This window comes from Lepus europaeus, chromosome 5, assembly GCF_033115175.1.
Source record: "Lepus europaeus isolate LE1 chromosome 5, mLepTim1.pri, whole genome shotgun sequence".
NCBI lineage: Eukaryota > Metazoa > Chordata > Mammalia > Lagomorpha > Leporidae > Lepus > Lepus europaeus.
Genome location: NC_084831.1, coordinates 94,124,563 through 94,140,394, shown reverse-complemented (window position 1 = coordinate 94,140,394; position 15,832 = coordinate 94,124,563). Strand labels below are relative to the sequence as shown.

The 15,832-nt window shown below is 44.4% G+C and overlaps 1 protein-coding gene across 1 annotated transcript in view; it reads right to left on the bottom strand.

Moving 5' to 3' along the window:
* Positions 1-15,595, bottom strand: part of MFSD14A (major facilitator superfamily domain containing 14A) — a 49,514-nt gene extending 33,919 nt beyond the window's left edge. Inside the window, exons 1-2 of the mRNA XM_062191817.1 lie at positions 15,395-15,595; positions 939-1,034 (exon numbers count right to left, since the gene is read on the bottom strand). Of these exons, the coding sequence (XP_062047801.1) occupies positions 939-1,034; positions 15,395-15,478 (180 nt within the window). The 5' untranslated portion in view covers positions 15,479-15,595. The remainder of the gene's footprint in view (positions 1-938; positions 1,035-15,394) is intronic.
* Between the last annotated feature and the right edge of the window lie 237 nt (positions 15,596-15,832).

Genomic DNA, 15,832 nt, shown 5'->3' with positions numbered 1-15,832 from the left:
GAAAATGTAAGAAAGTATATTGCTTTAAAATTCTGTTCATAGGGGCCGGCGCCATGGCTCACTTGGTTAATCCTCCACCTGCGACGCCGGCATCCCATATGGGCGCTGGGTTCTAGTCTAGCTCCTCTTCCAGTGCAGCTCTCTGCTGTGGCTCAGGAGGGCAGTGGAGGATGGCCCAAAGTCCTTGGGTCCCTGTGCCCGCATGGGAGACCAGGAGGAAGCACCTGGCTCCCTGGCTTCGGATTGGTGCAGCACCAGCTGTAGCGGCCATTTCGGGGGTGAACCAACGGAAGAAAGACCTTTCTCTCTGTCTCTCTCACTGTCTATAACTACCTGTCAAATAAGAAAAAAAAACTCTGTTCATATAAGATTTGGTAAGCAGTGTATACATGCTAACTACTTCTTTCAAGATATTATAAACTGTTGTCATAGGTATGCCTTCCCTCATTCTATTCACTTTATCTGCACCAACAGGAGAAAACCAGCTGTTACCTGGGTTGCTTTGTCTGGCAAGGAAGTCTTTTCTAAGGTTTCAAATGTGGGAAAATTTGAATAAAATCAGCTTAGGCCTCTGAACAGCCTTTCTAAAAGGCTACCTCTCTAGATGTTTAATCCAAATAAAAAGAACTTCTGTGAAAATGAAACTGGATAAATGAATCTCAAAATAATTATGCTGAGTAATGCAGGTCATACACACTTGTCTTTCCCAAACTTACCACTACACTAATGTCTTCCACTCTATCAAACAGTGACCCAAATTTACACATACTTTGTCACAAAAATAAGGGAGAGATAAGGGTTAAAAAAAAAAAAGGAAAGTAAAGCAGAATACATAAGTATGGGAGAATTAACTGTAAAAAGGAAAAGGGCCTATCTTTTCCTCCAAAATAGCAAAAACAGATTTGAGACAGTGATAAATAAGTTAAAAGATTACTTACCACCAAGGTAGGTGCTGTCAACAGTCCCCAAGCAAAAAACTCCAAAAAGATGACAATAACCGCATGATAAACACTAGGAGAACCTATCCCTTGAGGCTATAAAAACAAATTAAAAAAAAAAAGTTAACACAAAGTTAACAGTGCATTCCAGAATTAAAAACAATGATAAGAGTTCAATAAATATTAAGAACATATAGTCACATGTTTTTTAATGACAGAAATGTTCCGAGAAATGTGTCATTGGACAATTTCACTGTTCTGCAAACATAGCAAAGTGTACTCACATAAACTAAGATGGCCAATATCACTAAGCAATGCAATCTTACAGTATGTGGTCTATCACTGACCCAAATGTTGTTATGCAGCATATGACTGCGTGTGTATTAGCACTATGTCAAACATCTAGATACTCACTGTCCCTGTCCTCAAGGTGACAGAGTCAAGCAAGGAAAAAAATCCACTACTGTAAGCACAGAGTGCAATGGGAACACAAAGAATTGGGAGAAGGGAATATCTCACTTGCTGAAGGAAGGCTGAAAGGATATAATCGAGTTAAAAGTGCAGGGATGTAAAGTGGGAAGAACTGGTCAGGTCAAAGTGCACAAAGAGGTACCAGCACTGTGGCGCAGCAGGTAAAGCCACCGCCTGCAGTGCTGGCATCCCATATGGGCGTTGGTTCCAAGTCTGGCTGCCCCATTTCAGATTCAGCTCTCTGCTATGGCCTGGGAAAGCAGTAGAGGATGGTCCAAGTCCTTAGACCCCTGCTTCTGTGGGAGATCTGGAGGAAGTTCCTGGCTCCTGGCTTTGGATTGGCGCAGCTCCGGCCGTTGTGGCCAATTGGAGAGTGACCAGCGGATGGAAGATACCCCCCCCTCTTCTCTATGTAACTTTTTCTAATAAGTAATTAAATAAATCTTAAAAAAAAAAAAAGTGCACAATGATTCTGAGGTTTGAGAGCATGAAGCATCGGGGGACTCTTACATGCAGTTCATTAAGACTAGAGCGTGTGTGTTGGGGTGCACTGTGAGATGAGCTAGAGGAACGTGAGGACCAGCTTCCATGCTAAGGAGACTGCATTTACTCTGAAGGCAATGAGAAGCCACTAAGGATAAGACTCACATGATCAGATGAAAGTTTTAAGATTATTTTGGCAAAGGATAACTGGGTTAAAAGGGGGCAAAATCAAGGACAGTGAGCAGTTAGAAGGCTACTGCATTAACCCAAAACATAAATGAAGTAAGTGGCAAAAATCATAATGGATATCAACATGGTTCAAAGCAGAATAGCCCCTATATTAGTATGTAAGAGATTTAGGATCTGATATATACAAAAATGAAAATACAAGATCCAGTTTACACTGTTGCTACAGCTGTGTTAACAATTATCTGAGTTGCAGAATTTCATATTTTAATGAGCAGTAGTAAGTTGATAGAAAAACAAATATATTATGAATTCACTCTCCACTAACAAGTTTGTAAAATAATATCCTGCCTGCAGCACCAGCATCCATTATGGGCACCGTTTGAGCCCTGGCTGCTCCACTTCCAATCCAGCTCCTTGCTAATACTCCTGGGAAGACAGTGGAAGATGGCCCAAGTGCTTAGGCCCCTGTACCCTCTTGGGAGACCTGGATGAAGCTGCTGGCTTCAGTCTGGCCCAGCTCCAGCCATTGCAGCCATCTGGGGAGTGAACAAGCAGAAGGAAGACTTCTCCATCACTGCATCTGCCTCTCTCTGTAACTCCGCCTTTCAAATAAATAACTAATCTTAAAAAAAAAAAAAAAAGCAAGATTTTCTAGATAAAGGTATAAACTACTATTATTTGGTTTCTTCAGTAACAGAATATTTAAGATCAGAATTTGCAGGTGCAATTTTGCCCTGGCAGTTAAGATGCTAGTTGGGACACAAGCATCCCCTATCAGATGGGGTTCAAGTCCCAACTCTGCTCCTATTCCAGCTTTCTGGCTAATGCGCATCCTGTGAGACAGAAAGTGATGTTCAGGCTGTTGGGTCCCTGCTGCCCACGTGAAATGGCTCCTGGATTCTGCCTGGCTCACTCCCACCTGTTGTGGACATTTGGGGAGTGAACCAGCAGACAGGAACTCTCTGTCTCTATGCCTCTCAAATAATAAACTTTTTAAGTGAATAAAAATTTCAGATTTAAAAAAAACCCTGATTTGCATGCAAACACATTAAAATGCCATATTTAAGCTCTAAGGCATATGAGAAATATCTTATGAGAAATATCTTAATAGTGTCTGATCTGAAAATGATACTGTTCATCAATACCATTATTTAAAATAACAAATCTCGGCAGGCGCCGCGGCTCACTAGGCTAATCCTCCACCTTGCGGCGCCGGCACACCAGGTTCTAGTCCCGGTCAGGGCACCGATCCTGTCCCGGTTGCCCCTCTTCCAGGCCAGCTCTCTGCTGTGGCCAGGGAGTGCAGTGGAGGATGGCCCAAAGTCCTTGGGCCCTGCACCCCATGGGAGACCAGGATAAGCACCTGGCTCCTGCCATCAGATCAGCGTGGTGCGCCGGCCGCAGCGCGCTTACCGCGGCGGCCATTGGAGGGTGAACCAACGGCAAAAGGAAGACCTTTCTGTCTCTCTCTCACTGTCCACTCTGCCTGTCAAAAAACAAAAACAAAAACAAAAAAAGAAATCTCTCTCCCAACCTATAGAATTACGTATCGGAATACTTCCCAGATTGAACTTACAGTTGAGGAACTTGAGATATGGGGTTCAGCTGAAGAACCATGACTAGGAATGATATTAATTCATTCAACAAACATTTACAGAATATCTACTATGTACCAGAGGTTCCAAGTTAACAAAAAGAAGACCCACTCACTAATCTCAAGTTCTTCTTCCTCTCTTAATAGTCTGCTTCTGTGGGAAGCAGTAAGAGAGATATGAGCAGGTTAGAAGGCAAGAAGGAACGTGCGTGGATAGTCACATGAGAGAAAACCAAAACAAAGTAGACCATGACTGTTTAAAGCCACTAGAGAATAGCATTCTAGTTAGTCATGAAGTAAACAGAAGAAAGTAGAAGAGACAGCCTCTAAATTCTGTTAAGAAGTTTCTCTTTTTTACTCAAGAAACATGGCAAACCATTGAAGGGTTTCAAGCAAGACATCAGACCTGTATTTTCAATACTTATTTCTGGTAGTTTCGCCTAAAGGATAAGACTGAGGAGTAATATGCATGCCAAAGGAGGCCATTTGAATCAGCTCAAACAAGAGGTGGTGAGGACATCAAATCGTGAATTGGTATGAATGCTGAAGGAGAGAGGGATGGATATAAATGCTCAGGATTTGAATCTGATGAATAATGGCAGGGACAGTCACAAATGACTTCTAAGTCTTAAGCCTGGTTGTCTTCATAAAGTTCATGGCTTTCCAGTATTTTTCCACTCACAGGGCTCTAATTTACTTCAGGTCCTACCTAAAAGACTACCTCCTTTACGTGAAATATTCCTATTGCCTTTGAACCCTGATTTCAACAACTAGTCAGGGGGCCAGTGTTGCCAGGCAGTGGGTTAAGCCACCCCTTGCTGACATCCGATTTGGGAGGGCTGGTAGAGCCTGGGCTGTTCCTCTTCCTGGGCTGCTAATGCTGCGCTTAGAAAAGAAGTAGAAAATGGCCCAAGTACTTGGGCCCCTGCCACCCAGAGAGGAAACCTGAATGGAGTTCCTAGTTTCTGGCTTAGTCCTGGCCCAGCTCTGATTGATGCAGCCATCTGCAGAGTCAAACAATGGGTAGAAGATTTCTCTCTCTCTCTCTCTCTCCCTCCTCTTTCACATTTCTCTTCCTTCTCTCCCTCCTTCTCTTCCTCTCTTGCTGTTTCAAGAAAACAAATCTTAAAAATTAGCAGCAAATATTATATTTAAAATCACTAATGTAGATTAGACTGTCTGGACAGCATAAAGGATAAAAGAGCAGCAATAGGTTAAGAAACAAGAGAGTACAGTGTCACAAATGACAACGGAGCAATTTTAAAAGGGAAGGAATGATGACCAGTACCAATGAGCAGTATATAGTAACTCAGGATTTGGTAAGCTTCAATCCAGTTTCACCATCACAAACACAGTATCTAGCAGAGAGACTGCTGGGATATCTCAGGATCCTTAACATGCTAATTTATATTTCAAATAGCCAAGAAGATAGTGTACAGTTTCCCAAACTCAACCAAGGAATCTTCCTTTTCATAATAATTTTTTTAAAATTTTTATTTAATAAATATAAATTTTGAAAGTACAACTTTTGGATTATAGTGGCTTTCCCCCCCCCATAGCCTCCCTCCCACTCGCAACCATCCCATCTCCCACTGCCTCTCCCATCCCATTCTTCATCAAGATTCATTTTCAATTATCTTTATGTACAGAAGGTCAACTTGGTATATATTAAGATTTCAACATTTTGCACCCACACAGATACACAAAATATAAAGTACTGTTTGAGTAGTAGTTTTACCGTTAATTTGCAAAGTACAACACATTAAGGACAGAGATCCTACATGGGGAGCAAGTGTACAGTATGACTCCTTGTAACAGATTATTTCATAGACAGTTGAGTTCCTTGGAAAGGAATTTGGGAAATGCTAATAAAAAGAGGGCAACTATTTTAAAACGTATGCAAATATATGCAGAGAGCAAAATGGACACTAGAAAACTATTAAAACTTAAAATCTGTATTTATTATTCATTGAAAAGCAGAGTGACAGAGACAGATGGGGGCAGGCATGTGGCACAATAGGTTAAACTGCGACTTGGGATGCCTATGTCCCATTTTGGAGCACCAGTTTGAGTCTCGGCTACTCTACTTCCAAACCAGCTTCCTGTTGAAGTGCCTGGGAGACAGTGGATGATGGCCCAAGACTTGGGTTCCTGCCACCTACATGGGAGATTCAGGTAAGAGTCCCTGGCTCCTGGCACAGCTCAGCCTCACACTGCCGGTTGCAGGCATTTGGGGAGTAAACTACTGAATGGACGAGTTTCTTTGTCACTCTGCCTTTCAAATACATATTAAATAAATAAATAAATAAAATACATCTTCCATGCACTGGTTCATTCCCCCCAAACATCCACAACAGCCAGGGCTGGGTCAGCCTGAAGCCAGGAGCCTAGAACTCAATTTGGGTCTCTCCATATCAGGGGCAGAAGCCTAAGTATTCAAGCCATCATCTGCTGCCTCCCAGACATGCATTAGCAAGAAGCTGGCTTTGGAAGTAGAACTGGGACTTGAAATCAGGCACTCTAATATGGAATGTGGGCATCCCAAGTAGTATCTTAACAACCGTGCCAAATGTTCACCCTGAAAATGTGTTAAATTTGCTCTGTTTAACGTAAGAGTACTTAGCGCCGCCACTGTGGTGTAGAAGTTAAGTCTCCACCTGTAGTGTTGACATCCCATATGGGCACTGGTTTGAGTCCTGGCTGCTCCACTTTCGATCTGGCTCCCTGCTAATGCACCTGGGAAAGCAGCAGAAGACTGCCCAAGTACTTGGACCCCTGCACCTAGTGGAAAAACCAGAAGCAGCTTCTGGCATCAGATCAGCCCAGCTCTGGCTGTTATGGCCATTTGGGGAATGAACCAGCGGATGGAAGATAGATCTCTCTTCTCCTTCTATCTTCTTCTTCTCTATCTCTGCCTTTCAAATAAATAAATAAATCTTTTAAAAAAATAGATAAGAGTACTTATTCAGTAAAGAAGAAGGCTTTCCAAGAGGCAGAAGGTATTAAAGGTCAATGGGAAAGGATTCTTAAGCATGTACTTCAGGGGGTGGGGGAGAATGATGGCCAAAAGCAGCTAAAGTAAAAGGGATAGAATACAAAAAGGCCAGAAGACAGGAGACATTCCAACTATTTCAGTTTCTGATATCCAAGGAGGAAAACAAAGTTGAGGCTGAGAGGCAAACAGAAATGAAGTTGGAGAGGTTACTCAAAAAAGGCCTCGTAGGTCTTCATGAACGTCTTCGACCTGAAGGGAGCAGGATAGTGCTGCAATGTTTAAGGCAGCAAGTAACGTCACAGTACAGCACTGCCTTCTCAAAACAACTTTCATTGCTGAGTGGCAAACAGGTTTAAAAGGCAACCAGGAAGACCAGAAGGCAGGCTGTGGTAAAACTTAGCTGAGAGGTACAGGAATTTGAATCAGACAGCAGTAGTAGGGATGGAGCAAAGTGAATGGATACAAAAAACAGTTAGCAAGTAGAATCAGTAGCACTCATTGGTAGCCTACATATGGCAGAAGCTGAGGAAAGATAAAAAACAAGGAGATAAGATATCACTGTCTGGCTTGGTCAACTGGACAATGAAAAAAAGGGGAAGGAAAGAATGAAAAGATTCATTCAGTTTCAGACATACTGATTTGAGAAAAACATGTACAACAGCTGCTGAATTTAAGACAAACACATTGAGAAACATTATAAAAGAAATAACAGGGGCCAGCGCTGTGGTGTAGCAGGTAAAGCTGCCGCCTGCAGCGCCGGCATCCCATATGTGCACCGGTTTAAGTCCTGGCTGCTCCACTTCCAATCCAGTTCTCTGCTATGGCCTGGGATAGCAGGAGAAGATGGTCCAAGTCCTTGGGCCCCTGCACCCACCTGGAAGAAGCTCCTGGCTTCAGATCGGCCCAGCTCCGGATGCTGCAGCTATCTGGGGAGTGAACCAGCAGATGGAAGACCTCTCTCTCTCTCTCTCTCTCTCTCTCTCTCTCTCTCTCTGCCTCTCTGTTAGTTCTGCTTTGGCCTCACCCATCCCGGGCTGTTGCAGCAATTTGGGGAGTGAACCAGTGGATGGGGTAATTCTATTTCTCTGCCTTTCAAACAAATAAAAATTTAAAAAACTTTAATAAGAGGAATAAACTTTAAAAATATTTTACTAATTTTAGAGTTAAGAAAACTAGATTAAGACTTTTGACATAAGTACTGATTATTTTAATGGAATATATATCCATAGGCAACATCTCAGGACAACTTTTATTTTTTATTTATTTATTATTATTATTTTTTTTTTTACAGGCAGAGTGGACAGTGAGAGAGAGAGACAGAGAGAAAGGTCTTCCTTTGCCGTTGGTTCACCCTCCAATGGCCGCTGCGGCCGGTGCATCTTGCTGATCCGAAGGCAGGAGCCAGGTGCTTCTCCTGGTCTCCCATGCGGGTGCAGGGCCCAAGCACTTGGGCCATCCTCCACTGCCTTCCCGGGCCATAGCAGAGAGCTGGCCTGGAAGAGGGGCAACCGGGATAGAATCTGGTGCCCCAACCGGGACTACAACCTGGTGTGCCGGCGCCACTAGGCGGAGGATTAGCCTGTTGAGCCACGGCGCCAGCCCTCAGGACTTTTAAAAAGTACAAATGGCCATGGGCTGGACAGAAAGTACAAAGCTCAAGGTGACAGATAAGAATGGAGGCAAATACTCAGCCAGTGAGTGGTTTACAATATCCAGAGTAGAGTTCAGACCATCAAGAGGAGATGGTATTAGCAGATGTCATTTGAAAATTCTCAGTGGAATTACAAGAGAAACAAAGCAAAAAATTCTGAAAGAGACAAAACTGAACAGAAACTAACACATAACCCCTAAATGTTAGGATATCCCAGCTAAAACCCTAATAACGACTATACCCAGAGTCTATTCAACTGAGTAATTTCTCTCTTCTGGACATATGATGATGGTCCCATGGTAGTCATCTCTAACTTCAACCTCAGAAGTCAGCGACAACCTCCCTGTGTTCTTTCCAAGTTCTCAGACCATACTTTCCATTGCAAACAGACCATAGCTTCATCATCTAGATTTCTCGCTTAGTCTTTTAAAACCTACTTATTCTTATACCCTGTTATGTGAGTCAATGTCTTTAACATAACATTTACCTATGTAAGGTACTCATTTCATTCTTTCTGGCCAAAACTCACCTTTCACAATGGGCTTAAAGGGGTGCAACCCTACTGGAAGTGAAGGACCTCTGGGTGGATGCTCCCTGAGGCACGAGTACTCACTCTCTTGTTCAATAATTTGGAATATTTGGTCCATGCACCACACAAAGGTGTTTAACAGGTGTAAGTAGAACTGAAATCAACTACAGACCATCCCTCACTTAAAATTTTTCAATTTTATGATGGTATACAAATGATACACATTCAGAAGAAACCATACTTTGAATCTTAATCTTTCTGGGCTAACCATATGCAAAATATCCTCTTGTAAAGCTGGGTCAGGACAGCAAGCCACAGCTCCCAGTCAGCCCCACAGTCGGTAGGGGAAACAACCAACACTCTACAGCACTGTGTTGCTAAGTTATGACACTCAGTAGGTTAGGTGTATTAAATGACATTTTCAAATAACTTTACTCTCAATTTGCAAAGGATTTATCAAGATGCAACCCTACCATAAGTTGAGAAGCATCTCCATTGATTTTTTTTTTTTTTTTTTTTTTTTTTTTTTTTTTTGACAGGCAGAGTGGACAGTTAGAGAGAAAGGTCTTTCTTCACTGTTGGTTCACCCTCCAATGGCCGCTGCGGCCGGCGCACCACGCTGATCCAAAGCCAGGAGCTAGGTGCTTCTCCTGGTTTCCCATGCGGGTGCAGGGCCCAAGCACTTGGGCCATCCTCCACTGCCTTCCCGGGCCACAGCAGAGAGCTGGCCTGGAAGAGGGGCAACCAGGACAGAATCTGGCACCCCGACTGGGACTAGAACCCGGTGTGCCGGCGCCACAGGTGGAGGATTAGCCTATTGAGCCGTGGTGCCAGCCAAGATCACTTACCTAAATCTTCCCCAAACTCTCAAATTCTTAGTCTAAAATTACCCAAATCAATGCTTATGGATCCAGCAGTTACTACACAGGGAACTGTCCTTAATAACTTATTTATTCTCATTTTATTGAAAGAATGAAAGAGATCTTCTGGCCATGGTTCACTTCTCAAATGCTTGCAACAACCAGGGATTGGCCAGGTGGAAGCTAGGCACTTGAAACTTTTTTAAGATTTATTTATTTATTTGAAAGTCAGAGTTACAGAGAGAGAGGAGAGGCAGCAAGAGAGGTCCTCCATCTGATGGTTCACTCCCCAATTGGCCACAACGGCTGGAGCTGCGCCGAACCGAAGCCAGGATCTGAAGCCAGGAGCCTTCCCCGGGTCTCCCACGCAGGCACAGGGGCCCACGGACTTCGGCCATCTTCTACTGCTTTCCCAGGCCACAGTAGAGAGGTGGATCAGAAGTGGAGCAGCCACGTCTCGAACCGGTGCCCATATGGGATGCTGGTGCTTCAGGCCAGAGTGTTAACCTGTGGCGCCACAGCGCCGGCCCCGGCACCTAAAACTTAAACTGCGTGTGTCACATGGGTGGCAGAGACCCAACTACTTGAGCCATCATCTTTGCCTACCAGAGCGCACATTAGCAGGAAGCTAGATCAGAAGCAGAGGAGCCAGGACTTGAACCACACATGCATTTAGACAAGAGATACATACAGGCATCCCAAATAGCTACTTATCCACTGTATAAGATGCCCTGTATTCCTTAACAGTGAACCAGACAGGGAATTCGGGCCAGAAAATAGTGCTTGTTCCACCAATAAATGGGCATTAGGATGTCATCATAATCCTGTTTGTTAAACAGCTTGCTAACTGTGAGGAAGCGAGAATAAACCAAACCGATCAGTCATTCTGCAAAACAATTGGCTTGTACTCTTCAAAAAAAGTCAAAATCATAAAAAGAAAGAAAAAGCCATCCTAAACTACAACAGACAGAAGAAACACGGCAAACAACCACAATATTAAATCTTGTCTCCAAAAACAAGACAACAGGGGCCAACACTGCGGTGCAGGTTGGGCCACTGCTTGCAACACCAGCATCCCATTATCGGAATGCCGTTTCAAGTCCACACTGCTCTGCTTCTGATCCAGAAATACCACATTTTCTCTGTATAGTACGTAACCAAGCTGACCAAAATAATTCACTGTAAAAGTCTTACACAGAAACAACACAAAGACGCTGACTTGTAGGCATTCAAGAACTAGAGTTCTTCACGGAGGGAACAAAGTTCCTGTAGAAAATGTGGCAGCTACAGTACAGCTATCCTAGAACCTCCTGCACTGTGGTATGTCTGAAGGAAATGTAAGGCTTTAGTACCAGGATCTGGTGTCAGAGGGGGTTTGTGCTCCCTGACTTTAATCAAGCAGAGCAAGGTTTACTACATTTATAAAGTTAAGAGAAAAACCAATCCTCAATGTCCTGTAAGCATGAATCACCATAAACATGTAGTGATACCTTTACGTTAATCAAGTCATTTTGGCTTACTTTGCAGAGTGATTTAAAAAATATCTGACAGGTTATAGGTTGATTCATGTTTAGTATTCAAATACCATCACAAAGAGATGTTAGATTGTTACTTCATGAAATATACTTAAGAATAATCAAGATTTTAGTGAGACCAAGTTTTACTCTTTTTTTAAAAAAAAGGCCTGGAGGTAGGTGGGTATCTGGTGCAGTGGTTGAGTCACCCTTGAGGCACCTGCAACCTGTAGTATCAGGATGCCTGCTTTGAGCCCTAAACCAATCCTCTGCTGAAAGTGAGTGTCCACTGTAGGTACATCCCGATGTTTCTAGCTCTCAGACACTTTTTGAAAAGTCACTCCAGGGCCAGCGCCGTGGCTTAACAGGCTAATCCTCCGCCTAGCGGCACCGGCACACCAGGTTCTAGTCCCGGTTGGGGCGCCGGATTCTATCCCGGTTGCCCCTCTTCCAGGCCAGCTCTCTGCTGTGGCCCAGGAGTGCAGTGGAGGATGGCTCAAGTGCTTGGGCCCTGCACCCGCATAGGAAACCAGAAGAAGCACCTGGCTCCTGCCTTCGGATCAGCGCGGTGTGCCGGCCGCAGTGCGCCGGCCTTCGCGGCCATTGGAGGGTGAACCAACGGCAAAGGAAGACCTTCCTCTCTGTCTCTCTCTCTGTCCACTCTGCCTGTCCCAAAAAAAAAAAAAAAAAAAAGTCACTCTAGGCCCTTCTCACAGCTTGCACACTAGAATGAAGGCTAGGTAACAGCTGGAACTGTTGGGCTACATGGCAACTCTTTTAGCTTTCCTTATAGGTGAAGAGTGCAAAGCGTCAGAGCTCAGGCCTCCCCATGTGAAATGCTTGCTGCCTCTCATTTACTCTAATTAAATTCAGAGCTAGCACAGGTGGAGATGGAGGTAATTCAGTGCTCTGCTGCTTTGGGCATATTTATATCCCTTTGCAGTGATTATTAATTTTACTTTTTTCACCTAACAAAGCAATTTACAAATTCCTTGCTTCCTATCAGCTCCTCAAAACAAATCCTACCCACTCGTGAGAAAACTTCATTTTCCACTTTGTCAAAGATGTAGTCCCACTAAATTTCATTTTGATAATATAAATAACTCACGTTTGAGTAACTCTTTAACTCTTAGTTTCTGGTCAAAATGCTTATAAACAATCTGGTAATACATGGTAATGATTTAACAACAAAACTGGAAGCATTTTAAAATGTCAGAATGCACTGTTAAATCAACTGTCTTAAATGATCTATACAGAATGTGAAGCTTGAAAATGTTAGTCACATTCATTACCTGAAAACTGTATTCCAATATGTGGGTGCTTAAAGAGCAAATTCACTATGCCATGGTTACTTTCCTCAGTGAATTATTTTAGAGTAGATGATTAAAAAAAATTCACTAAATTTAAGCAGTGACACTTATTCTTTAGTTACTTATGCTGTTTTCAAACAGAGCAACAACTCACAAGTAAACTTCTGAGAAGTTTGTATCTTTTGGGGAATCTCCCATAAAAATTCAGAACATTTTGCAAACTTCAGGATCAGCAGAACTGGATTAATGTAATTTAATTTAATGTAATTTACCTTAATTGTGCATTACTCAAACCAACAACATAGTAACCTTATCTTGGCTTCAGAACCCACAGAAAAACAGTTTGAAGGAAAAAAAGTAGTAGCTTATTGTTAACATGGCTCATTTATAAGGGTTCACTTCTTCCACTGTTAGAAAACTATAAACCTGCTCTAATTTCTTGAAAATTATTAACAATTCATTGCTTATAAATACTAAAACTGACTGACAAGGCTTAAAAAGTGTCAATAGAAGGATAAAGCAAAATATTTTTATTAACATTGCTGTCCCCTAGAAAGGAAACAGAATCAGGGATGTGAAATACTGTACAGAGCCTGGCCAGTACTGACCATAAAGACTCAGACACCTGCCTGAGTGACAGGAATCTTAAAAGCTCTGAAACTCTCAGGTTGATAGTAACAGTTTGAAAACATTTTATGATTCAATGAATTAAACACACACAAAAAACAGAGTATCAAATGGCAATTTTCCTTCATTTCTTAAAAAATGTTCCTAACAGTGTTCAGATCTATTGTAGAGTGGCAGAAAATTAAAGGCTATGCCTGTAATAAACTTTCTTCATCTACAGCTAGAGTAGATTGATACAGATACTTCACTGCAAAACATTCTCGACATTTATTTATATAAATGGCTATATATGCGAAGAAATAAATAAGAGGACACTAAGAATTCATCTAAAAATGTGCTAGTACAAAATACAAGCGTGTTTATCACTTTCAATTTACCCACTAGGCCCTGTGGGATTCACAGATGCAAAACAAAGCCTTTATTCTAAAGTAGTGTCCATGCTCTTAGAATAGAAACATTAAGTGTATCAAGATGAGAAAGAACAATATTCCTATGCCCAAAGCTCTCAAGGAAAATTACTTATTCTATGTGTACTCTTAAAACATATCTGTTTGTGCAAAAACTATGTCCTAAAGTAACTATACATTCACTACAACTTTATTAACTACAACAGGAGAAAAAAAGGTTAAAAAAAGAAGTCGCCTCCAAGACACAGATTTGTAATGAAAACATCTGCTGTAAAGCAAATCAAACAAAATCCGGAGCGGTACCCAAACTAAACTTCACAAGGAAAAGGAAGGTTGTTTCTTGATCAGTTTCATTCTTATCTTTTGTAAAGAATACTGACCTTAAATGTCACTTGGTTTTACAAAACAGAATCCTTCATTGCCCCTATTCACAGATTTATGAAGAATTTAAAATATCTCTTTCTATGGGTGACAAAGTCAACACCATTTTTCTCCCTCCAGTCTCGCCAACTTATCAAATGAGCTCTGACTCTTCTTCACCAATTCAGGCTGTGGTGTTTTAAGAGCACAATAAATCCGATCTGAGAAATTGTAAAAGTGCCTTTCTTCAACAAATGTCAAAGCTGTGATGACAGGTAAAGAATTTGCCAGTTAACTAAAAACATATTCTAAAATTGTACACATGTCCCGAGGCTTCTCAATACTGCCACACAGCCTCGGCCACGTTCTGAAATGTCAAAAGAAACGTTCTTATTTAAACCGAATTCAGCAAATCCTCAGTGGTGGCCTACATACATAGTGTTTAATACTGTGTTAGCAGTTGATCAGGGATCCAGTAAGACAGCAACAGACGCGGAATTCAGGGAACCACTTCCGTACCCTTCTTGGGGAAAGGGAGCCACATATTTCACTTTTCCATTCTATCGCAGAACGTGACACCGAAGGATGCAACAAAGACCAGAGAGGTTAGCAACGGGGAATCCCCCTCATTAAAAAAATAAAAAGTACAGGTGAGTTGCTTTCTCAATTACAAAGCCTACGTCCCCTGCCGGGAAACTACAGCACGCTGCCTAAAGTTTATTGCGATAACTGTTCCCAAAGACCAAAATTGGTTTTCTGGTCCTCGATCTGTCTTCCTTTCAAAGTGTCTCTCCCTAATCCTGACACCGCATCAATTCGACGTAGTCTTTCTTAACGCACAACGGAGTGACGACTGCCCATTTAAAGGTTAGGCCCCGCGAAGCCAGGAGGAAAGCCCACCCCCGACCGGGTGGGCCGTACGGCGAGCGGCGACGAGCGAGAGCGGCGACCCACCGCGACGGGGAAGCAGACAGCGCACGTACTGCGAGGCCCCGACGGGGTCGCCGCGCCAGATGCCACCCCGTTAGCAGCATATGGCAGGGCAAGGATGGCTCCCGACCCTTGGCAAGCGCCGCGGCCTGGCGGCGGAGGCGAGGCTGCGGCGGCGAGGGGTGCGCCGGCGCCCGGCACACTGCTCCCCGCGGCCGGGGCGCACGTGGGGCTCGAGGCCGCAGGGTCTCGGAGGCGGCCGGAGCCGAGGGCTGCAGGTGCGGGGCAGGCGAGCGGCTCTTCTCCGAGAGGGCAGGCCCCGGAGGCCGCAGGCCGGAGCGGGGGAGGACAGCCTCCGGAGCAGCGGCGCGGGTGTCCGGCGGAAGCCCGAGACGCCGACTCGTGGTTGGGGTTGCGGGGGCCGGGGGCGCTTGGGGGGAGCTGAAAGCGCCACCGTGGGGAAAGCGGGAGTTTGAAAGCGGTGGGATGGGGGGGGGGCACGGAGGGACGCTTGCCGGCGCGGAACCCCAGCTCACCGTGCCTCCGTCCTTAATGATGATCTTCTTGGCCAGCATGATACTGCGGTTCGCGGCCCGTTTCTTCTTCTTCCCCTGGGTCATTTTACCATCCTCGACTCCTGGCGCTGCTGCAGCCACTCCCGGGGCGGCCGGCCCCAGCGGCGAGTGCCGTCCCGCCACTACTGCGGGGCCGAGCCGCTCGGGGCGCCCGCCGCCATCTTGAAGGCCCGGCCTGCCTCCGGCGGCGCGTCACATCGTGCGATCGGCCGACGAGCTGCCGCGCCCCGCCCCGCCCACGTGACGCCGCCCCGCCCACTCGGCCCGCCCAGGTTCGCGGGCCCAGCTGTCGCCGCGCGCTGCTGCCGGCGCTTGGGAGCAGCTCCCTGCACCGGCAGCAGCAGTTCCGGGCGGTAGGGGCCGTTATTGCCGCTGCTCCTCGCCCACAGGTGAAGAAAT